The sequence below is a fragment of the Mus musculus genome, chromosome 4, assembly GCF_000001635.26.
Source record: "Mus musculus strain C57BL/6J chromosome 4, GRCm38.p6 C57BL/6J".
NCBI lineage: Eukaryota > Metazoa > Chordata > Mammalia > Rodentia > Muridae > Mus > Mus musculus.
In genome coordinates this window covers 141,770,131-141,793,611 of record NC_000070.6, presented here as the reverse complement: position 1 = coordinate 141,793,611, position 23,481 = coordinate 141,770,131, and the positions used below count along the sequence as shown (strand labels likewise).

The window sequence follows — 23,481 nt, the reverse complement described above, 5'->3', positions numbered from 1 at the left end:
ACACCTCCCTCAACGCCGCGCTCTCAGGCCCCGCCCCTTCGCCACGCCCTACGACCGCGCTGCTTCGCCACGCCCACTGGCGCTGCATTCAAGCTCCGCCCCATCACTTCGCCGTACGGACTAAGACCTGCCTCACATGATAACGCTTCTCCCCTAGGACTCGCCCCTCCTCGCCTCGTAGACCAGCAATCCCGCCCTACCGAGTTCCTTCGCCCCGCCCCGAAGCCCTCCTTTGCATCCCAGACTCTCCCCTAGGGTTCCAGGCCTTGTGGTTGCCTTGCTATCTTGCTCCCATTTGCTGGTTCTGCTTAGCGGTAGTTGTAACTTTTCCCCTCGCATGGCGATTGCTCTACCAAAATTCACAATGACCCTACTTCTACAGATACTCAAAGGATCACGAGAGAAAAGGGAAGAAAACCACGCCTAGACATTTGTCCTAGATCTTTCAAGTCCCTTGCTGGCTGTGGCTTTCTAACGCTGCGGCTAGTAAACCTCTTGCTGCCTGCTGTTTCAGGGCTATCGTGCCCTCAATCTAACCAAGCTCATTGGTTAGATCTCGCTCTCTTTCCCTCCTCAGCACCTCCCCCAGAGAAACTGCCAGGAATCTAATCCTATGTTCTCTCAGTTTTGTACCACTTATTTCCACGACTTAAAAAGTAATTGAAATAACTGGAGAGATGGCTCAGCGGTTAAGAACACCAACTGCTATTCTGAAGGTCATGAGTTCAAATCCCAGCAACCACATGGTGGTTCAACAACCATCTGTATTGAGAAATGACACCCTCTTCTGATGTCTGAAGACAGCTACAGTGTACTTACATGTAATAAATAAATAAATCTTTAAAAAAAGTAATTGAACAAGGTCTGAAGAGATGGATGGTTCAGGGTAAAGAGGACCAGCTGTTCTTCCAGAGGTCCTGAGTTCAAATCCCAGCCACCACATAGTGGTTTACAACCATCTGTAATGGGATCTGATTCCCTCTGTGCATGAAGACAGAGTGCTCATATATGCATTAACTAATTAAACACATTTTTAAAAAAGTAATTGGGCATTGTGCTAGCCCCTTACGCTATTCTCTCTGCTAGCCTTATGCCACATTCCTGACAGGGATATAGTTATTCCTTGATGACAGCTGTAGACATGTGTCAGGGATCTCACAGCGTGACCAGAACCAGAATAGACTCATAGCCAAGAATCCACCTTGGAATATGTCAAACGATAATATTACACTTGTTTCCTGATTTGGGCATCAGTCAACATTTCCTTCCATAAAATAGGATGTACACTCGGGAGGAGCAGCTGAGGTGAATTTACAAACAGGAAATCTGGGGAGAGCAGTAATGAGAAACTCAAAGGGGGTTAGTTGCCCCAAAGTAAAGGAGATTCACCACGTTGGCTAAAACTGGCTTGTTTGGGGATTTGGCAGTTATCCCTGCCACCTGATTTCTCAGACTGTTAAATAACCTAGTTTCAGCTTGGTAAAAATAAACATGAGTGAGTGCAAATTGGTCTGCTGGTGCCAGTGCAGAAAATCAATCCAAAACACAGGTATAGTATAGGTCACTCGAGCAGCAAAGCCTTAGGCACAGACCAATATTCAGCTCTGCGACAGCGCATTCGCCTAGCATGCACGAGAGGCGGGGGGGGGGGGGGGGATGACGATGATAGGCTTTAGCTTCATTTTTTATTTATTTTGCAACTAACTATTCAAATATTTACTGGCAGCTTGTACAAACCAAGGTCTGTGCAGACAGTGATACAATGCTGAACAAGAAAAGTGTGAGACTCTACCTGCAGGAGCTTACCTGAAAGAGCTCTACCTGAAAGAGCCCAAAGAACAACGATATACACTAAATGTATAGAAGAGAGAGCCAGGCATGGTAGTGCAGACTTTTAATCCCGGCACTCTTTGAGGAGGCAGAGGCAGGCAGATCTCCTGAGTTTGAGACCACCCTGATTCACCTAGTAAGTTCCAGGCCAGCGAGGATTACACGGTGAGACCCTGTCTCAAAAGCAAACAACAAAAACAGCATGCTAGGTAAGTGTTTTAGAAACCGATTACATAAGAACTCACTCAACACGAGGCATGGAATAGAAAATACATCAAGAGCCCTTGGTCACGGGCGCAAAAAAAAAAAAAAAAAATGTCAGCCTTATTCACCACGCCCTCTTCCCTCGGTTCTTTTGTTTGTTTGTTTGTTTGTTTGTTTGCTTGTTTGTTTGTTTTTTCAAGACAGGGTTTCTCTGTACAGTCCTGGCTGTCCTGGAACTCACTTTGTAGACCAGGCTGGCCTCGAACTCAAATATCCACCTGCCTCTGCCTCCCAAGTGCTGGGATTAAAGGCGTGCGCAACCACGCCCGTCTTTCCCTCAGTTCTTGTCCAAATTCCAGTCTAGAACATCCTTGGGTTGATGTACTGAATTTGGAGCCTTGGATTCTAAGCTTCGGGCAAGTCTTTGGCCCTCTCCGAACTTCAGTATATGAAGAGGTTGAACTAGGAAGAATCCCTAAGGTCGCCTCAAACGCTGACGCTCTAGGATTCTATGAATAGGGTCAAAGTGAACTGGGACCAGCGACTGCGTCCCCGTCCTAGCAACAGTTGCTAGATGTGGGCCATCTTCTGGCAACCAGTGGAAACCCCTCCCCGGTTCCGGGAGGTCTTCCTGGTATCCCGTGATGCATAGCGACTCCGCCTCGCTAGAAGGCACGTTCTGGCCTCGCTAGTCAAGAGCAAGCTTTCAGACCCAGCCAGAGAGCGCTCTCCGTTCCTATAGCAACTGCGCCAGATCCAGGTGCCTACGGTGACCGTCAAGGCCAAAATAGGTTCATCGCGTGTGCGGCCTAAACCGGTCTGTGCGCGCGTCGCAGGCGTGGGGTCTTTAAGTGACACGTGACTGCCCCGGGCCTGGGCCCCGCCTCCTTCCCCTCCCCAGGTTCTCTGGTGTGGACTGGAAGCGCCGGCCCCGGCGGATTCACTGGAGCACGGACGCTGCGGCCGGTTGGGCCGGTGCCCTTTCCCGGTAACTCCTTCCCGGCTTGACGCGCGAGCGTGGCGGGGCCTTGCAAGCTGGGGGATCTCCCGTCAGATCCTCCGCGTCCTCAGCCCGCGCTGGGCCCCGGGGGGCCCCGGGAGCCGACAGGAACCGGGGCGGCGGGGGAGGGGGCCGCCTCCCGGAAGGTCGTAACCCGGGCGGGCGCCCGAGTCGGGACTTGGTCCTGCGGAGCGTCTGGGGAGCCTCCGCCGCCTGCGCTTGGGGACGCCGAGGGCTACCTGTTGGCCAGCGCGTCCCCAATCCTGTGGCCGGCCCCCTGGAGCTGGAGAACGTCAGCCAAAAATTGTCCCCACCTCACCCACTCCCGCAGCAGACACTTCACCCACCCTGCCTGTGGATTCTGCTTAGTAAACCCCTTACCCACTTTACTGTACCCCATCCCCATAAAGATCCTGCTAGGTGCTGGTGTTCAGTCACACCCTATCAGCAAGAACACAGGTTTAGGTCCTAGAATGGTGGTGGACAGCCCCCCACCCCCGCAATCTGATCCCCAATCTGGGTGAGTTTAGCCAGTACCTCAGAACAGGCTGTCTTAAAAGAGAAACAGGAACTGGCTTGCTTGTGGATTTTACTTAGCATGTGTGCAGTTCTAAACAGTGGTCAACTGTTTATAAAGACTCCCAAGCAGGGTTTATGGCTTGCACTTGTCAAAATCCACCCCCCCTGAGTAAGGTGTCAGCCACTGAACCTTACTAAACACTGTGAGGTCAAGATAAATGGACCCATGAAACCAGCATATGGTATAAAAGATCACAGCCCCCTGTGTGAGTGTGTGTATCTCCAGGTCCACGCTATCTCCTTATCAACCAGCCAGGATTATTCCAAAACCCACACTGAGTTCTACCCCTCAGCTGAGTTGTAGTTTAAAACATTTTAAAGCCGTGCCTATTCTTCTAGTCTTTCCTGTTCTCTTTAGATAAGAAACTGGATTCTTAATAATAGCAGACTTCTGAATATTAATGCACAGTTATTTTAAGGTGTTTTACTTTCATGTCTATTTAGTGTCCAGAAATGCCACAATGATCCTAGAATGTAATTTAGTACATGAGAAATCATGATGAGTTTGTGAGCTAATTTGACCCGTTCTCAGCTACTCTGAAGCCAATTATTTTAAGTTTATTGTTATGATAGATGAAATGGTGCATTTGAGATATCCTCTCCTGGATATCCTAGATATATTCTCAGAGTCACCACTTGTTTCAGAGCATTCATTTCCAGTAATTTTAAAAGGACTTTTCTAATCTATTAATCTATTATGACTTGTCTTTTTTTTTTTAATTCATAATAGTTCTTGTGTGTGATATTCAAAAATAGTGGTCTTTTTTGTTTTAAAGATAGGGTCAACTAGATTGACACATTCCCTCTTAAAAAAAAAAAATCTCGTGTTTAGCTCTCATTTGAACATCTTTATTCCCTACCTTAAGAAGCATGACCATTCAAGTTCCTGTCTCTTGAACTTAAAACTACCTCTTGATCATTTCAGCTCTGGGAAGGAAGAGAGATGGAATTGAAAAGGTTGGGCGTGTCCTGGCGATTCTTGATGGTTCTGGTTCTGATCCTGCAAAGCCTGTCTGCATTGGATTTTGACCCATACAGAGTCCTAGGGGTCAGCCGCACGGCCAGTCAGGCTGACATTAAAAAGGCATATAAGAAGCTCGCTCGGGAATGGTAGGTGAACCCAAGAACGGAAGTTTAACGTCCGCTAGGCAGTCAGCAGGTGGCTGAAGCCTCAATGAGGGTGACTTGTCTGTCTCTGCGTTGAGTGTATTTGTAGAACCGCCTAGAGTATTGAGGCTAGAGCAAATACGGAAGCAAGGCGGTGAGCGACGCTCCTGTGCTATGTAGAGGATTTCTGGTCCTTAAACATATTTTTCCTTTGTGTGTGAGGGAGTTCGTGTTTGTATGTTGGGGCAGGGGGAGGGTTTCTCTGGGTAGCTCTGGCTGTTCTGGAACTCACTTTGTATGTAGACCAGACTGACTTTGAACTCAGAGATTTGCCCATCTCTGCCTCCCAAGTGCTAAGATTAAAGGCGTGTGCGTCACCACCCAGCTCTTTTGACTTGGGTTTTTGGTTCTTTTGGTAATACTTTATTTTTAATGATGTGTATATCTCAAAGGAGACTGCTGAACACACTGGAGATGGAGTTACAGGGAGTCGGGAATTGCTTGATGTGGGTACTGGAACCAAACCTTGGTCCTCTGGAAGAACAGCAAGTGCTCTCTTAACCACCGAGCCATCTCTCCAGCCCCTAGAAAGCAATTCTTTATGAGTATAAATGCTACAGGGAACATAGAGTTTTATTCTCTAAGTCTCTAAGCTTTTAAAATGTTTAGAATACATACTTTTGCCCTCCAATTTAATAGATTCAAGAAGCAAGTGTATTAGTTTTTAAAGACACCTTAAGAGAATTACCAGAACTTTTTGAGGCTTAGCATGTAGCCCCCCTGGCCTAGAACTCACTATGTAGAGCAGACTGGCCCTGAACTCACAGAGATTCCCCTGCCTCTCCAGTGCTAGGAGTGCTCCTGAGAGCAGCCACAATGTCACCTGTGGTTATCAGGATTATAACTACTAGGGAACAGTAAGAGTTCAACTTACTTTAGGCAGACTTCTCCCAGGACAGCTTCAGACGAAGGCGGACAGGCATCAGAAGCTGCAGAGAGCGAGCGTAGCACGAAGACTGTTATTGAATTGAGTGACTGCTGCCCATTCACCTCCAGGTTCTGTGTATCTCATTGTACTCCTTTGACGAGCCCTTGAAAGAGATGTTTCAACCTGATTTACACATGGGAAGTCAGATGGCAGAGGTGGGCACCGCGCATTGCCCCTCACGCCCACAGTTCGTTCCCACACCCATCAGTCAGTTCCTGCTGGCACTTGACTTTGCAGTCAATGAGTACAAGTGAGCTGGTGAGTGCTTGAGCAAGAAGTAGTGTCAAGTAGGGCAGCCATAAAGTTGCCTCACGCAGAGAATCTGTAACCTTGCCTGGCTCTGGCTGACAATATTTTTCCTCAGTGAGCAGATTTAGCTTGATTTTAAACTAATTGTGGTAAAGGTAAAAGCTATGAAGAACGTTATGGATAATATTTGGGGCTACATTCATATCTTGAGGAATCTAGAGTTGGATGCTGAAAATACCATGTCGAATAATGCATGGCCTCTTTCCAGAAGTTCTCTGCCAAATTGGCTTTCAGTAATATTTCAGGTCCCTGCCTCTCTGTACTTAAAACAACGGTCTGTGGTTAGTTCATAACTAACAGCCTTCTTTGGACAAAGTATCTAGAATGGAAGCTCAAGGATGTGGGCCTCCTGCAGTGGACAGCTGTGACCTTTGTCTCAAGTTTTAAGAGGTGTTCGGCTGTTGGCTAAATGCCCTCGTCTTCCTGTTGGAGTCTCTCCTGGAGTAATTCATGACCGTACAAATGAACAGTGCTGGCTTTGTGCACTGACTTTGTATTTCACTTGCACGTGTGTGCTGTCTTACTGTTTTCTACTGTTTGGGCCCAGGCAGTGTTTGCTCACTCACTTTAGTCTGTGTCCCCTCTGGATGGTTTCATAGTAACATTGAAAGTGGCATTATAGTTCCACTTGACATCCGGAGTGAGGCATAACAGGGGGAAATGGTTAGCGCTTGGACCATATTTTCTCAAGTGCTTTCCTGAATGTTTCTTAGACCTCCCCAAAGAATGCCTGATGAAACCATGAGAAGTGACTTTTTTTTTTTCTGTCAGGAAAACTGTATTTCTCGCGCACAAAATCCATGGGTTTGCCATCTGTGTTAGCAGAGTACCAAGGCCCCTTAGGAGAAGCAGACTGGTGTAGCAGGGTTTGCTCAGGCGAAGCACATCAGCCCTGCTCACTCTGAGCTGAGAAAAATTACTTCTTTGCATCTTCACTTTTATTCCTTTAGAGGTCATGCTGATAGTCAGTTGAGCCCATATATAGTATTTTCTTCACATGAAATGGAAAGTTTGCCCGGCAGAAGGCAGCTCGTGAATCTACTTCATTCTCTGAACACAGTATTGGATGGTACTCACCTAGGGCCGGGCTTCCCTTCTCCAAGTATTTGCAACTTGGAGAGGTCTCTTCCGAGTTCGCAGCTAACCTGTCGCACCCGCTGCCACCGACCTTGGTCTGTCTTGGTCTGCTGCGAAGCCCCTCCTCCCTTCGTGCCCTGTGCAGCTCCTGATTACGCAGTCATCATCTGCAGGTGTGCACCCTTGAGCCACTCATCCTTGACCTGAGTCTGAATAGTGAAAGCTTATATTTTAGTCAGTCAGAAGCATACTCTAGGCTGCCTTCCCGTTCCCTTAAGTCCTGCTGTATTCGGTGTGCATACCTGACGTTTGTTTTTTAACCTTACTGACATTTATGGCAAGGATTCGGTGGTTAAGGGCAGGGTGGTATCCAAGTTCAAGCCATTTGAAGTTCCTTGGTTTTAGAGTAGAATAGGGGATAAAGCCCACTCAGCGTTCCTGCTTGGATGAGTTTAGTGATTTGTAGATTTTTTTTACTTCAGCAGATTTGGTGTGTGTGTTGTCGGTGTTTTCTACTTCCCTGTAAATTGTTTTTCTTCCCAGAGTGTTTGCTAGAAGAAATTTCCTGAGGTTGGCCTAAGTGATTATATAGAGTGTAAGTGGGGTGAGGCTCAGTGGCACACACCTTTAGTCCCAGTACTCTGGGGCATAAGCAGGAAGATCTCGTGCGTTTGAGGCCAGTTTCATCCACACAGAGAGATTCAGGACATCCAGGGCCACATAGCGGGACCTGCCTCTAAACAACAGCAAAGAGTAAGTGGGGCTGGGCATAGCAGAGCAGGCCTGCCGTCCCAGCCCTTACAGTGTAGAGGCAGGGGGTGAGGAGTGTGAAGCCAGCCTGAGCTAGCTACTGAGCTTTTGGGTCAAATAGTCACAATCTCTTGAGACCGGGACCATTGAACATCTGTGAAAATCTGATTTCAGTTTAGGGGGCAGCAAGGAAGCAAATGTGACTCGCCCGGCTCTCCGGAAAATTCCCAAAGCTGCCAGTGGAAGGAGGTGCAGACCTGCAGCGCCATACTTGGGGGCAGAGACAGGAAACACTGGAGTTTAAAGCCAGCCTGGGTACCTGAGACCCCATCTCAAAAAATAGACTTATTTCCCAAAGATAACATGGCTATAAACATGAAAAAATGCAGAATAAAATGCTTCATGTAGAATCAGCAAGTGCCAGCTAGTAGACTAGCTGAAATAGCCTTTCGAGGACTCTCAGCTTTCTCACGGCGCCCATGGCCTTGAAGTCGTTACCCACATGTAGGGAAAAGTAACCAGTCAGAGGCAGAGTTGGGTCAGCAGGGCAGGGCAAACACTGGGTTCTGACCTGAGAGTGAGCAGCAGGCATAAGGAGTGTGACCATCCCCTCAGGTTGCAACTTTGCCCACGCCCACTGCCTGCATTCAGGAAAACCAAGGCAAGCACCTGCAGGAAGAGCCTGACACCAAGAGGGAGCACTGGGGACAGCAGGAGTGAGTCATGGCTGGGAAGAGGATGAGGGGGCACATGTCACCTCTCCTCAGTAGCATGCTGTGGTGTTCTCTGATGTGCCCAGCTGGAGCACTTGAGAGGAAATTGCCTGCGATAGAGGTGATTTTTTTTTTTTATGGTCGTGTGACGCATATGGTCGTGTGATTGTTTCTACCATTTATTTTAGGAAAGGTCCTAAGCAAATAACCTTCTCTTCACTTCTGATGCTGAGAGCTGTGTGTGTGAGGTTATAAAATGGCCATCCAGAACATCCTCACTGGCTTCCGTCTCTGTTTCAGGCATCCTGACAAAAACAAAGACCCTGGAGCCGAGGACAGGTTCATTCAGATCAGCAAGGCATACGAGGTACGCGCCATCCTCCGCTTCCGTGCCGCCACCATTTGCTCCTAGAAGATGGGGGGGGGGGGGTTGGGAGATGGCTCAGCACCTCAGCCATGCACGCGGGAGGTGCAGTGTTGGGATCTGCGGAACCCACACAAATGCCCCCTGCATCAGTGCTGAGAAAGGCTCCCCGGTCAAGCTGCCTAGCTAGACCAGCCTTATCCGAGACTCTGCCTCAAAGAATAAGGTGGAGGGTGACTGAGCAAACATTGGCCTTGGATCTCCACAGGCACCTGAGCTCACATACATGCAGACAGAAGTACAAATGTATACACAAAGCAAAGGGAAAGCAGGCCCGAGCTGGTGAGTTCTGTGACATCAGCTCAGCAGGGCACAGTGTCCAGGCAGCCCCAGTTTCTTCATAATGTTAGAGAAAATATCTCTGCCCCCTCCAGCATGTCGAAGCAAGTGCCAGAACATTGTCACTCCTGGAAAACCCAGCCAACTTTGAAAGCTTTAATAAGAATTGTGCACTTACCCAGACAGATTGTCTGTCCTGACTGTAGAGACCCAGGTTAAAGAATCTCACACCAGTTTGCCTGGTTACACAAGGTTACAGATAACCAAAACACAAGATTGTGGTAGTCTCCAACATGTCAGCTTAAGTAGCACGGCCTAGAATACACATAAGCAGTGGGTGCCTGGCTGCCTGATTTGCTGTAATGTGTTTCAGCAGATCGTGACTCATCACCCTAAGACCATGATTGAATTTTTGTCTTTAAAGCTAAATTTCAATAAGGCAAAGTCGGTAGTGAGATGGCTCAGTGAGTAAGGGCGCCTGCCGGCCAGCCCAAGGACCTGTGTTGGCCCATGTGGTGGAAGGAGAGAACTGACCTCCACCCCTGTGTCCTGACAGACATGAAATAAGCATTGACGGGAGAGCTGAAGTCAGCTCGTGCTTAAGGCCCTAGACTACACGTTGCTCACCTTCTGATGTTCATGGTTAGCGTTCATTGGTCCAAATGATTCTCTCTCCAGTGGTGCAGCCAGGGTAATGTTCTATGGCGGATCCTGGTGATGTCATATGTCAGATCTTACCTGGTGTTTACTGGGATGGTTGAGAGCTTTAATGTCAACATGAGGGTGACGAGCTCACCAAATAAACTCGGAGTTTTAATGTCTCTGTTAGGGAGTTTGAGATGAACTTAGTCACTCTGTGTATGTGTGTATTTTCTGGGCTTACCTGTGCCACAACACTCATGTAGAGCTCAGAGGAAACTTGCATGAGATGGCTCCCCTGCCATGTGGATTGAGGAATGGTCAGATCTTAGTGAATCTCCTTCCCTTCCTCCCCAGCCCCCAACCTTGCTGGAGGTTGAACCTAGCGTCCCTACTATACATTTCTGAGAAGCATACTTCCATCGTTCAGGTTGCTTACAGGAAAGCCATTTAGGGTTGGGGTGTGGCTCAGTGGTTAAGGGTTTGCCAAGTGTGCACAAGGCCGGGCTTCGGTCCTCAGTCCTGAAAGACAAGACTGTGAGGAAGGAGAGTCCTTTGGTAAGCCACCTGCCTCGCCCTTTGGACTCCTTCTCTTCTTCCTTTCAGATCCTGTCCAATGAGGAAAAGAGGACAAACTACGACCACTATGGTGATGCCGGTGAGAACCAAGGCTACCAGAAGCAGCAGCGCGAACACCGCTTCCGCCATTTCCACGAGAACTTCTATTTTGATGAGTCCTTTTTCCACTTCCCCTTCAATGCGGAGCGGCGGGACTCGGGTGACGAGAAGTACTTGCTGCACTTCTCACACTACGTGAATGAAGTGCTTCCCGAGAGCTTCAAAAGACCCTACCTCATCAAGATCACGTCAGACTGGTGCTTCAGCTGCATCCATATCGAGCCTGTCTGGAAGGAGGTGGTCCAGGAACTGGAAGGACTGGGTAAGGTGTTCCATTAGGGCACACTTAAACAGAAGGTGACCCTCTTTTCTTTCTAAGATGTAGGTGTTTTGTGTATATGAGTATTCACCCACATGTATGTACAGAAATACATATATGTGCATACACTGCATGCAAGCGGTGCCCATGGAGACCAGAGGAGAGCGTTCATCCCCAGGAGCTGGAGTTAGAGGTGGTTTTAAGCTGCTCTGTGGGTTCTGAGAACTGACCCAGGTCTTCAGCAAGTGCAGCAAGAGCTCTTTTAACCACAGAGGCGTGGATGGCTGCAGCCAGGCGTTCTTAGAAAGGGAACAATTGGTGTGTTTTCTTTCCCCAAGTTCATAGTGAGTGATTTTCTTTTTCAAGACAGGGTTTCTCTGTGTAGCCCTGGCTGTCCTGGAACTCACTCTGTAGACCAGGCTGCCCTCGAACTCAGAAATCCGTCTGCCTCTACCTCCCAAGTGCTGGGATTAAAGGCGGGCGCCTCCACGCCCGGTCGTGATTGATTTTCAAGGGGTGTTTATGAAGAGGTGTATTAAGCTACTTTTCTTCTTCTTTCCTTTTTAAATGTGTATGAATGTTTTGCCTACATGCATGTCTATACACCATTTAGATGGCTAGTGCCTGAGAAGGTCAGAAGAGGGCATAGGATCCCCTGGAATTGGAGTTACAGAGGTTGTGAGCCACCAAGTGGGTCCTGGGAATTGAACCCAGATCCTCTGCAAGAGCAAGAAGTGCTTTTACCCACTGAGCTATCTTTCCAGACTCTACATTCTCAAAGGCATATCGCAGTATACCTGGCTCTTCTTCTTAGTTCTCTAAACAGTAGACTTCTGGCAATTGTTGGGCCATTTGTTCCAAATAAGTCTTTGGTGTGCGGTGCAGAAGCAGGAGGGTACTTGGCTTTGGCCAAATGTGTCCCTGAGCCTGGATACAGCTGCCCTTGGAAGAAGCTGGGAGCATTGCCATGCGGTGTAGCGAAGGCAGTGGGAAGGTGTTTGCTCTCGGTGTATAATGCTCGAGAGATCGGGGATGAGAAGTCACTGACTCAGTAGCTTCTGGTCATGAGACAGCTCTGCCTTGTGCTGTGGGAGAGTGTAGGGAAAACTGATCTGGGGCAGTGCGATGCTAAACCTCTGTGCACTTTAGGACCAAGGGCAGGCACATTGCATTTCATAGCTTACACTTTCATGTTGCACATGTGTGTGTATTTGTGTGAGTACACATGGAGGTCAGAGGATAACTTCGTTCTCTCCTTCCACCTGTGGTTTTTGGGCATGGAACTCTGATCATCAGGTTGGCAGCAGAAGTCAGAAAGATGTGAACACAGAGGAGGGCCCACAAGGTCAGAGATGCAGGCAGTCACCAGGAGCTGGAAAGGGTCCAGATTGACTGTCCCTGCAGCTTACAGAGGAAGCCAGTCCTGCTGACACCATGACTCAGCCCTGTAGGATAAACTGGACTCCTTGTCTCAGAACTTTAAGATGAGAAGTTGGCATGGTGTGTGGTGGTCTGTTACCATAGCCAAAGCAACCCATAGCTCCTGTCAGGAGGACCCTGTAGGACTCAGGGATAAGGAGGGTCGTGAGGACTCCCTGGGACCAATGGGATGAGGGAGGCTCAATACCAGCGGTATTAGAGGGCTTGGTCTGAGAGACGACAAACAACTGGGGGTTGGAAGGGAGGGGATTTGAACTCAGGCTTTGATTGTCTCCGATCTCTGTTTTTGTGGTTGTTTGTATTAATGAGACAGGATCTATCTATGTAACCCTGACTGTCCTGAAACTTGCCATCTAGATCAGACTGGTCTCAAACTCACAGAAATCTGCCCAGAAAAAGCTGTCCTTTTATCTCCACATTCGTTCCATAGGGTCCTCATGAAGATGCACATGTGTGTACAACAATGGTAACAATACGTAATTGGGTGGAAAGCTTTAGGAAAGATTCCCAGTGTTAACCTCTAGCATCCTCGTGTGCAAGTGTTGATTAGCGCACACACACACATGTACACCACACAGTACACATGCACGCACACACGCACGCGTACATGCACACACACGTAGAGTGGTAAAGTGTCAAATGTGACACTAGGAAAGCAGATGCCTTCTTTTCTGTCTTCTGCACAGCTTCATTGTGTAAGAATTGGTTAGCTGGGTAGTGGTTCACACCTTTAATCCCAGCACTCAGGAGACAGAGGCAGGTAGATCTCTGTGGGTTCAAGGCCAGCCGGGTCTACAGAGAGAGTTCCAGGATAGCCAAGGCCAAGCCAAGACCCCAAAACTGGAGCATTCTTGCATCATCACAGATGACCAAGAATGCTGGGGCCAGAGCAAACTAAGTATGAGGAGCAAGAAAAAGGGAGACAGGAGCAGGGGCCACATCACAGAGTCCTGCTGTCCTTTTTGTGGACTGTGGTTTCATCACAAGCGGAGTGAGTACTTCTTTACAGGGTTTGATCAGAGTAGTGCAATTCATTTAGAAGGAACAGTCTGGCCCTATGTGAAGAACAGACTGCAACAAGAAAGCCCACTTAGGAGGCCACTGCAGTAGCCAGCCAAGAAGCATGAAGAAGCTGTGTGCCGAGGTGTACCCTGTGTGTGCTCCAGGCACCTGGCCCAGAGGCAAGAGGATCAGGGCGTTCAGGGTTATCCTTGGCTACGTAGTGAGGTGGGAGGAGAAGGAGGAGGAGGAGGAGGACTGTGAGAGAGGTAAAGGCTGCTGCACTGCCGTCTTCTGAAGAGAGAACCAGGAGGCTGCCAGATTGGGTGTGGGTGTGAGGGACGAGAGAGGGTGGCTGTCTGTCGTTTGGACTGTGGAATAGGAGGAATGGAGCTGCCATATTTGGAATGTCAAAGGCAGCATTGGAGCTTCTGTGAGAGGAGACTGGGAGTCCAGTGTCAGGAGCTCGACACTTTCAAGCCTACCAGACCCAAACACTTCTCCGTATTGGCTGTTAACCTCGCGCTTAGGGTGTAAGCTGGCCCTGCAGACATGCCAGTTAAATGAAAGAACAAGAGGAGACCCGGTATTAAGTGAAAAAAGAAATGCCAGGTCACCTACTTCACTGCACGTGTCCTCAGACACACACATTCAAGGAGTGAGCAGATGGGCGCCAAGCTACCCACAGGGCTCTATTGTCTATGCTCTTGAATGGTGCTAACTGGAGTGTGCTCACTTTATAAACTGTGTTTGTGTATTTCGTGTACGGGGAATGCCAGAGCACGTGTGTGGAGGTCAGAGAACAAAGGTTGGGACTCAGTTCTTGTTTCACATCTAGTTTTAAGGCAAGGTACTCAGGGATAGCTGGCCCACAGAGCTCTGGGTGATTCTCTGCCTCCCATCTCTCCATGGAAACACTGAGATTACAGATGCACACTCGGAGCTGAAATCAAGTCTTTAGGCTTGTGTAGCAAGCTTTTTACTCACTAAGCCATCTCCTGGCCCCTTCTTGTACTTTGTAAAGATTCTGTAGCTATGCTGATGGTGCACACTTCTAGTCCCAGCACTCAGGAGGCAAAGGCAGGTAGATCTCTAACAGTGTGAGGCCAGCTTAGTCTACATTATAAAATTTCAAGCCTACCCAGGTTGTACAGTGAGGCCCTGTCTCAACCAAAAGAAAGTAGAAGAGGGGGAGGAGGAGGAGGAGGAGGAGGAGGAGGAGGAGGAGGAGGAGGAAGAGGAGGAGGAGGAGGAGGAGGAGGAGAAAAGAGAAGAGAAGAGAAGAAAAGAAAAGAAAATTTTGTTTTGTTTTGTTTTTCTGTGAATAGGTATTTTGCTTGGCTGTGTGTCTGGGTCTTGTTGTTTGAGACAGGTTGTGGTGTTTTGAGTAAGAATGCTGCCCATAGGCTTATATATATATGAATGCTTAGTCATGAGAGAATGTCAATACTTGAGAAGGATTAAGAGGTGTGGCCTTGTTACAGTAGGTGTGGTTTTATTGGAGGAAATCTGTCACTGGGGTGGAGGTTTCAGAAGCCCAAGCCAGGCCCCGGGGCTCTCTCTCTTCCCGCTGCCTGCAGACTCCATTGTAAAATTCTCAGCCAGTTCTCCAGCACTAATTCTGTCTGCTGCTGCCATGAACCTGCCATGATTACAATGGACTAAACCTCTGAAGCTGTAAGCCAGCCCCAGTTGAATACCTTCTTTTATAAGAGTTGCTGTGGTCATTGGTGTCTCTTCACAGCAGTAGGACAGTGACTAAGACAGAGTAGCCTTGACTGACATGGAACTTGATAATGTAGACCAGGCTGGCCTCAAACTCACTGAGCTCTCCCTACCTCTGCCTCCTAGTGCTGGGATGAAAGGGGTGTGCCACATGCCTAGTCCAGCAAATGCACCTCTGCATCACGTGTGTGCGGTGCCTGAGAAGGCCAAGGAGGATGGGTGTCTGATTCTCAGGAAATGGAGTTAGAGATAGCTATGAGTCACCACGTGAACCCTGATCCCAGTGGAGCCGGGGCTCTTAACGCTTGACCTTCTCTCCAGCCCCCCAAATTGTATTGTGTTGTGTTGTGTAGTTGTATTGTATTGTATTGTGTGAAGGGTTGCTGGAGGGGGATACACATACAACAGCAAGCATGTGGAGGTCAGCAGACAACTCTGTAGAGTTGATTCTCTTCTTCCACATTTCCATGAGCTCCAGGGCTCAAACCCAGAGATCCATCTTGTACAGCAAGCACATTTACTCACTGAGCCTTCCTCTGGGTACAACATTTGTATTTTCAGTATGTCAATAAAGTAATGTAATATATATATATGGGAGATGTGTTCCCAAGGGTGAGATGTGACTTTCTCTTATTGATGAGTCATAGGCTGTGGTGCTGGGTGGGAGACTGTCACCGAATCACTGGCCTCTTAGGTTATTCATACATGTTTGTTTATGGGTAGGAACATTGTATCCAGATTGCCCTTTTTGTATTTACTCTGTGTGTGTGTGTGTGTGTGTGTGTGTGTGTGTGTGTGTGTGTGTGTACACAAGTGTGCAAAGGGGGCTGGAGAAATGGCTCAATGGTTAAGAGCACTGACTATTCTTCCAGAGGTCCTGAGTTCAAATCCCAGCAACCACATGGTGGCTCACGACCACCTGTAATGGGATTCGATGCCCTCTTCTGGTGTGTCTGAGGACAGTGACAGTGTACTCACACATATTAAATAAGTAAAATCTTAATCCGGGTGTGGTGGCGCACGCCTTTAATCCCAGCACTTGGGAGGCAAAGGCAGGCAGATTTCTGAGTTCAAGGCCAGCCTGGTCTACAGAGTGAGTTCCAGGACAGCCAGGGCTACACAGAGAAACCCTGTCTCGGAAAACCAAAAAAAAAAAAGTGTACAAAGGTCAGAGGACAAACAGTTCTCTTTTATATCCTGGGAGTTCCAGGCATGGACCCCAGGCCTTAGAGCAAGCTCCTTCACCCACTGCACCATCTCTCTGGCCCGCTTTTTTTCTCTTTTAATTTCCTCATCACTTGTTCCCAAAATTAGGAATAACAGGCATAAGAGATATTCAGGTTTGCAAATATTTGTTCTATAGAAAAACTGGCCAATCCAGAATTCTAACAGTGCAAGAAAGCTAAACAAGCTATTAGGAAAAATATGTATTCCAACCCAGTTGGGTTTCATTTTCCACTGCAAAGGACTTGTCAGCACTCCTTCCTGCCCGAGTCTCAGGAGGCTTCACAGAGCGCTTCCATGCTTTGCAGGTGTGGGGATTGGTGTCGTCCACGCTGGGTACGAAAGGCGCCTGGCCCATCACCTGGGAGCACACAGCACCCCCTCCATCCTTGGGGTCATCAGTGGGAAGATCACCTTCTTCCACAACGCAGTGGTCCATGAAAACCTACGGCAGTTCGTGGAGAGTCTTCTCCCAGGAAACTTGGTAGAGAAGGTGAGTGTCCCCGGAGAATGGAGCTGCCAGCCGGAACCTCCCAGGCTTCGCTCTGAGCAGCCAAGACACTACCACTTCATTACACCAAGTAGTGCGAGAAGCCTGAGGAGGCTGGCAGCCGAAGCAGGGTACAGAGCTGGGAAGAGCGCACTGCCGTTAGGAACCGCTCACAGGCTCTAGACATCACGGGAATCTGATCTGAAGCCACAGTCCTGTTTACTAAACAACAACGAAGTTAGATCACGTGGTAGAATTTATGGCTCATGCATTTGTTCATAGGCACAAATTTGTGCTATGAAAATAGGAAAATCAGATTACATTGAGAAAAAATTAAGTACATTTGGATTTTACATTTTTAAATGTGTATTAAGTAAGTATATTCATATCTACCAAACCCACCAGATTCATTACACAGATATTATTTCTGGAACATTAAAAGCTTAGTGAGGAGCAGTCATGGTGGTGCACGCCTTTCATCCTAGCACTCAGGAGGCAGAGGCAAGTGGATCTCTGTGGCTTTGAGGTTAGCCAGGACCACGTGGCTACAAAAAGTGAAAAGCTTATTGAGGGCCCGAGAGCTGTCTCAGAAGGTCCAGATGCTTGCTGCCAAGCCTGACAGCCTGAATAATTCCCAGCAGCTCCTGAAAGTTGTCCTGTGACGACTCACATGTGCACGCGTAGCTCATGTACCTATATAGCCTATACACACGCACATACAAAACAAAGACTGTAATGTTGTTGTTGTTTAAGACTCGGGTCCTCTTGGATAAGAGCAGCACACACCCTTACCCTCTGAGCATCTCTCCAGCCCACTAGGCCATGTTTACAGGGCAAGCGCTGCATGCCTTCTATGGAACTGAACTCTGGGGACCAATGGCAGGGCTTATGCTTGGAGATGCCCTGGATTCGATCTCTAGTACTCCTACCAAAAAACAAACAAAGAAACAACTTGAGAAGTGATTTTATAATATAGTCAGTAATTCTTTCAAGCAGGATGATAATTTTAATCTGTAAGAGTTTATAAAGAGATGACATCTGTGTTGCCATTCTTCTAATGGCTTTGTCAAATTAAGACAGAAAGACTAGTGGCAAGGCCGGCAGATCTCAGTGAGGTCAGGCCAGCCTGGTCTGCTTAGCAAGTTCCAGTCCAGCCAGGACTAAATAGACCCTTTCTCAGAAAAGGCAGAAAGATTAATTGTCTGCATTTTTGTTTTTTACAAACAGCCTCTTTATAAGCACCCATATGGCACTCCCAACCATTGTAGCTCTGGTTCCTGGGAATTTGATACTCGCTTCTGACCTCTGTGACCAGACATACATGTAGTATGCATACATACATGCAGGCAAAACATTCATGTACAAAATAAAAATGAATAAATTATTTTTTAAATTAGATGTTGCAACTAACCTATTTTCAATTTAAGGTCACAAATAAAAATTATGTGCGGTTCCTCTCTGGCTGGCAGCAGGAGAATAAGCCACACGCCCTCCTGTTCGGCCAGACACCAGCAGTGCCACTGATGTACAAGGTAATGGATCTGGGGAGCAGCTTCCAGTCTTTCTGGTGGGGGCCAGCTCTGCATCAGAGCCCAAAGCCTGCTTGTCCTTGGGATAATTACATATTTGAGCATTTTTAATTTAAAAATTCCAAATCAGAAAACTCTTGACCATCAGTGTCTCACCACATTAGGAAATTCTACCCCTGACCTCGTGTGACAGGTCACAGTCAAGACAGAGGAACACATTAAAATATGCACAATTACCTTCACACTGAGAGTAAGGTATATGTGAAACATACAGGTTTTATGTTTAAATTTGGTGTGTCCCCAAGAATGCTTCACTATGGATATGCTAATACTATAAAATCTGAAAAAGCCTGAACCATTCAGGTTGCAAGTATTTCAGAAACAGTTCTGCCTGTGGTAGTTTATTGCTGGGATGGACACACACACACACACACACACACACACACACACACACGCACAGACACAGACACACATGGACCAAGGCAAGATTTCTGGATAATGATTAATTTGTTTGATCTCTTGAGAAAATGAGTCATTCTCCCTTGTCCAGTTTTTGTGCATAGGATATCATTAGAATTCCTAGAGTAGGTGTTTGAGGGTGAGGAGACTCATGGTTCATCCCAGCCATGGGCGTCAGTGGGTCCCACTGGGTCTGTAAGCTGGATGCCAAGCTGTCATTTCCCTTCCTTCCTTTCGTCCGCCCTCACAGTTGACGGCCTTCGCATACAAGGATTATGTGTCGTTTGGATACGTGTATGTCGGCTTGAGAGGTGTGGAAGAGATGACCAGGCAGTACAACGTCAACCTCTATACCCCCACCATGCTCATCTTCAAAGAGCACATAAACAAGCCCGCTGATGTGATCCAGGTATGTGAGCCACCTCAGGCCGAGACGGTCTTCCTTTTACCCCAGCCTTCACATAAATATGCACTGCAAGGGTCAGGCGTTCAAGAACACATGAGTCTGTGGATAGCCTAAGCTAGAGTGAGACTTTGTTTCAGATGACAAAGAAAGAACCAAGATGGCTCAGTGGGTGAAAGTGCTTGCTGCCTAGCCTGACCCCTGACCCCTGAGTTCCATTTCTGAGACCCACGGGGAAGACAAAGACCAACTGCTGTGGGTCATCCTTGACCTGAGTGTGCTGAGGCATAAACATGCACACTCATGAATGAGAGAGACGGAGGGAGGGAGGGAGGAAGGAAAGGTGTTGGGAATTGAACAAAACAGCTGAATATAGGGACAAATTCATTTGGCGTTTCTTCTTACTGATGCACTAAATTTTGTTGTTGTTGTTGTTTTATCTGACACAATAATGTTTTGCTTAAAAAAACAAAATTGTCTCCCATGGCACGCACCTGGAATTCTAGTATTCTGAAGGCCAAAGCAGGAGAATCTGGGTTTGAGAGAGGAGTTAGTTGTTGATTTTTTAGGTTTGCTTTTTAGACAGGGTCTCACTTGCTGTATAAACTAGGCTGACCAGCAACTCCAGAGATCTCCTTGCCTCTGCTTCCTGAGTGCTGGGATAAAGATGTGTGCCACCGTGCCCACTAACCCTTGACTTTGAAGTGGGGCTACAAGTTTTATTAAGTGCTTTGTTTGGAGGCTGGAAAGATGGCTCAGCAGTTTAAAAATATGTACTGCTCTTCCAGAACCCAAAGTTCCAGAGTTCAGTTCCCTGCACCTACGTTGGGCAGCTCAAAACTACCTGTAACTCCAGTTCCAGAGGCTCCGACAGTCCTCTGTGGACCTAGTGCTTGCCTATGCTCCTACACACACACACACACACACACACACACACACACACACACACACACACAGCTCAAAACTACCTGTAACTCCAGTTCCAGAGGCTCCGACAGTCCTCTGTGGACCTGGTGCTTGCCTATGCTCCTACACACACACACACACACACACACACACACAGAGCTCAAAACTACCTGTAACTCCAGTTCCAGAGGCTCCGACAGTCCTCTGTGGACCTGGTGCTTGCCTATGCTCCTCTACACACACACACACACACACACACACACACACACACACACACACACACATCTTTTTTTAAAAAGATTCATTCATTCATGCATGCATACGAGTGCTCTATCTGCGTGTACACCTGTGTGCCAGAAGAGGGCGTCAGATCTCATTACAAATGGTTGTGAGCCACCATGTGGTTGCTGGGAATTGAACTCAGGAGCTCTGGAAGAGTAGTCTGGAAGACCTGCTGAGCCATCTCTCCATCCACCCCCCCATAATTTTTTATAAATAAGAATAATACACTTTATATTATTGCCTGACTGTTGTGTAGTAAATATGGTATTGCCTGGGCCATCCATAGTTAGGCTGTATCCTGCAGTGGTTCAGTCAAGGGAGGAAAGACAGAAAGACAGTCTCTACCCAGTGTGCTAGGCAGCTTGTTCAGCATGAAGAATAGGGTGTCTGAGACTGGAAATTGGGAAAGTCATTTGTGAAGCAGAACCAGACGAAGAAATGGCTGACAGGGTAAGAAGAGGACAAACTGGTCTTAGCATGCTGAATTAGAGCTGCTATACCAAATGTGAGTGGAGAAGACCCTAGGTGGGCGGGGGACAGCCTGGGCAGGGCAGGTGGAGGCTGGGCTCACAATCTCAGCACTCTGAAGGCTGCAAATAGCTAGCAAGAATTCAAAGCCAGCTCAGGAGGCTTTCGGAGGCTGTCTGGGGGGCTGATTTGTTAGGTCTGGCCTGGCAGGCCCAGAGCCCCAGGCTTGAGGCAAAGCATTGGAGAAGCCAGTCAGTGCAGGCCTGTGGTCCCAGCACTCGGTATGCAGATGCAAGAAGAAGGAAATTCAAGGACATTCTTAACTAACATAGTGAGATCACTATGACATCTGGCCACTTGAGATGACCTACTACCAAGAGGTAGGTAGGTGGGAAATAGAGGTGGGCAGGTTGTGAGCACATCACTGAATGGTTGGTTTTTAAAAATTATAGCCAAGCAGTGGTGGTGCACGCCTTTAATCCCAGCACTTGGGAGGTAGAGGCAGGTGGATTTCTGAGTTTGAATCCAGCCTGGTCTACAGAGTGAGTTCCAGGACAGCCAGGGATACACAGAGAAAAAAAAAATTATAATCTTTTTTGAAATTAACACTTATTTGTGTGCATCTACACATTCATGTTTGTGGACAGGATACTGTGGAAGTCAGTTCTTCCTCTCTGTGGGTTTGGAGAATCCAACTGAGACCGGCAGGCTTGTCGGCGAACTCTCTTATCCACTGAGCCATCTCCCTGGCCCAGGGTCTTATCTGTCAACTCACCCTCCTTCATACTTGTGAAACAGCACCTTCTGTTATACTCTCTCTTCTGATTTAAGCAATACAGTTGCTTCTCAAATATCGACTTTGTATCATCCAGCAGCTGTGCAAGCACTTCAGCCGTCAGTCATTATCTGTCCTGTCTTTAGGATTTGAGTACACAGCGGCTAATGGCGGTTTTGTGTCTCCTCTGTGATGTCTATCCTTTGAGCTGCACGAAGCATGACAGAGCATTTAGTGTTCAGTTTTGTGGTCTGCCTCTTATTTCTTAGAAACAGTGAGGGGCTGGGATGTCCGAGTGGTAGTGCTCTCTTAGAGTGTCTGAAGTCCTGAGTTCACTACTAGGACCACGTAAACTTGATGTGGTGACAAATGCCTGAAATCCCAGCACCAGGAAGGTAGGAAGATCAGAAACGCAGGGTGATCCTCAGCTACATAACAAGCTGGGATCCAGCCTGGGCTACACAACACCTATCTCTAAAGGACAGTGGGAGCTGGACATGATGGTACAACACTCTGGTGACAGGGACAGGTGTGAATTTGCAAATTTGAGGTCATCGTGGTCTACATAGACGTTCCAGGCCAGCCAGGCTGAGTAGTGAGACCCTGTCTCAAAAGAACAAAAGCTACTATTGTTTGAGTGTTTGTTTTGTTTTGTCTTCTAGAGGAACAGTTATTGAAACCAGAGCTTTCTCCATGCTAGACCAGCCTTCTACCACTGAGCCATCTCCCTGTCCCTGCAGTTTATTTTGAATTGTTTAGTTTGCTACAGATTCCAAAGTAGAAATATATTTGTGTAAAATCAAAACTTATTGACTCAATCTGTTAGTGTAAATTGGTATGCAGAGTCCTGCAATGGAAACCTCTTGATTTTCTCCTGAGCATGGCCTGGCTGCATCCTGACCTTCACCTGAGTTGTTAACCAGCATTTTACACGTGCCTAGTAGTGTTGCTTTAGCCAGGGTCAGCCACAGTCTTCATAAGTGTGCGAGTAAGCCCATGTGCAGTGTGACAACTGAGTGTTTGCTGCTGTTTCTCCAGGCTCGGGGACTGAAGAAGCAGGTCATCGAGGACTTCATCGCCCAAAACAAGTACCTGCTGGCCTCCCGGCTCACCAGCCAGAGGTTGTTCCATGAACTCTGCCCTGTGAAGCGGTCTCACCGACAGAGAAAGTAAGAACTTGAGGCTCTGCCGCTCACTGAAGTGGTGTGGTATCTTTCTGAGGGGTAGTTAAATCTCTGTGATGGGGTGGGGTGTCTTAGTCCAGGGTACCTTCAGACCACATGCTGAAATTATAGATGTAAGCCACCATATCTAGCAGATACCTGGCGAGCCTGCAAGATGGCTCAGCAAGTATAGGCACGTGCTATCAAGCTTGATCACCTGGGTTTGCTCCCTGCGATCCACACGGTGGAAAGAGGATTGATCCCCACACACCGAGATAGCTTACGGTTTAAGATCTATCTGAAATCTCACTGTTTACCACTACCACTCTTGAGCAGGCTACTGCTGTGTCTCGTGGGTCTCTGCTCTCATGCATCCCCTTGCTTGGGACTCAGTTCTCCACATGTTTGCCATTGGTATCTCCAAACCCAGGTCAGACCAAGTTGTTCCACCCTCTTTTCCTCTCCTACAACACCTTATCCAAGTCTCTGCTCATACATCAAGTGGTAGGTATTTTTCTGACCTGCATAAGTACAACCTTGACCCCACCCCAGCCTCTCTCTGTCCCTCTTCCCCTTCTCACAGAACTTATCAATACCCATTTATGTGTCTGTGTATCTGTCTTCTCTACAGGAACAAGTGTGGGAGTGTTGTCTAGGAGCTCAGTAAATGTCTGGGAAAGTGAATGGATAAATGCCAGGCTTCCTTTAGGACCTTGTAGAGGCAGCCCCTTCAGTCACCTCTGCCCTAAGATAGATCAACCACCACCCCTCCCTGAGAGAGA

General features: G+C 47.8%; 1 protein-coding gene across 1 annotated transcript in view; it reads left to right on the top strand.

Annotated features, from left to right (window-relative positions):
* The first annotated feature begins 2,967 nt into the window (after positions 1-2,967).
* Dnajc16 (DnaJ heat shock protein family (Hsp40) member C16) overlaps positions 2,968-23,481 on the top strand; it is a 28,647-nt gene continuing 8,133 nt past the window's right edge. The window contains exons 1-8 of the mRNA NM_172338.2: positions 2,968-3,022; positions 4,539-4,723; positions 8,858-8,924; positions 10,506-10,839; positions 16,533-16,717; positions 18,142-18,246; positions 18,953-19,111; positions 22,575-22,705. Coding sequence (NP_758841.1) covers positions 4,557-4,723; positions 8,858-8,924; positions 10,506-10,839; positions 16,533-16,717; positions 18,142-18,246; positions 18,953-19,111; positions 22,575-22,705 — 1,148 coding nt within the window. The 5' untranslated portion in view covers positions 2,968-3,022; positions 4,539-4,556. The remainder of the gene's footprint in view (positions 3,023-4,538; positions 4,724-8,857; positions 8,925-10,505; positions 10,840-16,532; positions 16,718-18,141; positions 18,247-18,952; positions 19,112-22,574; positions 22,706-23,481) is intronic.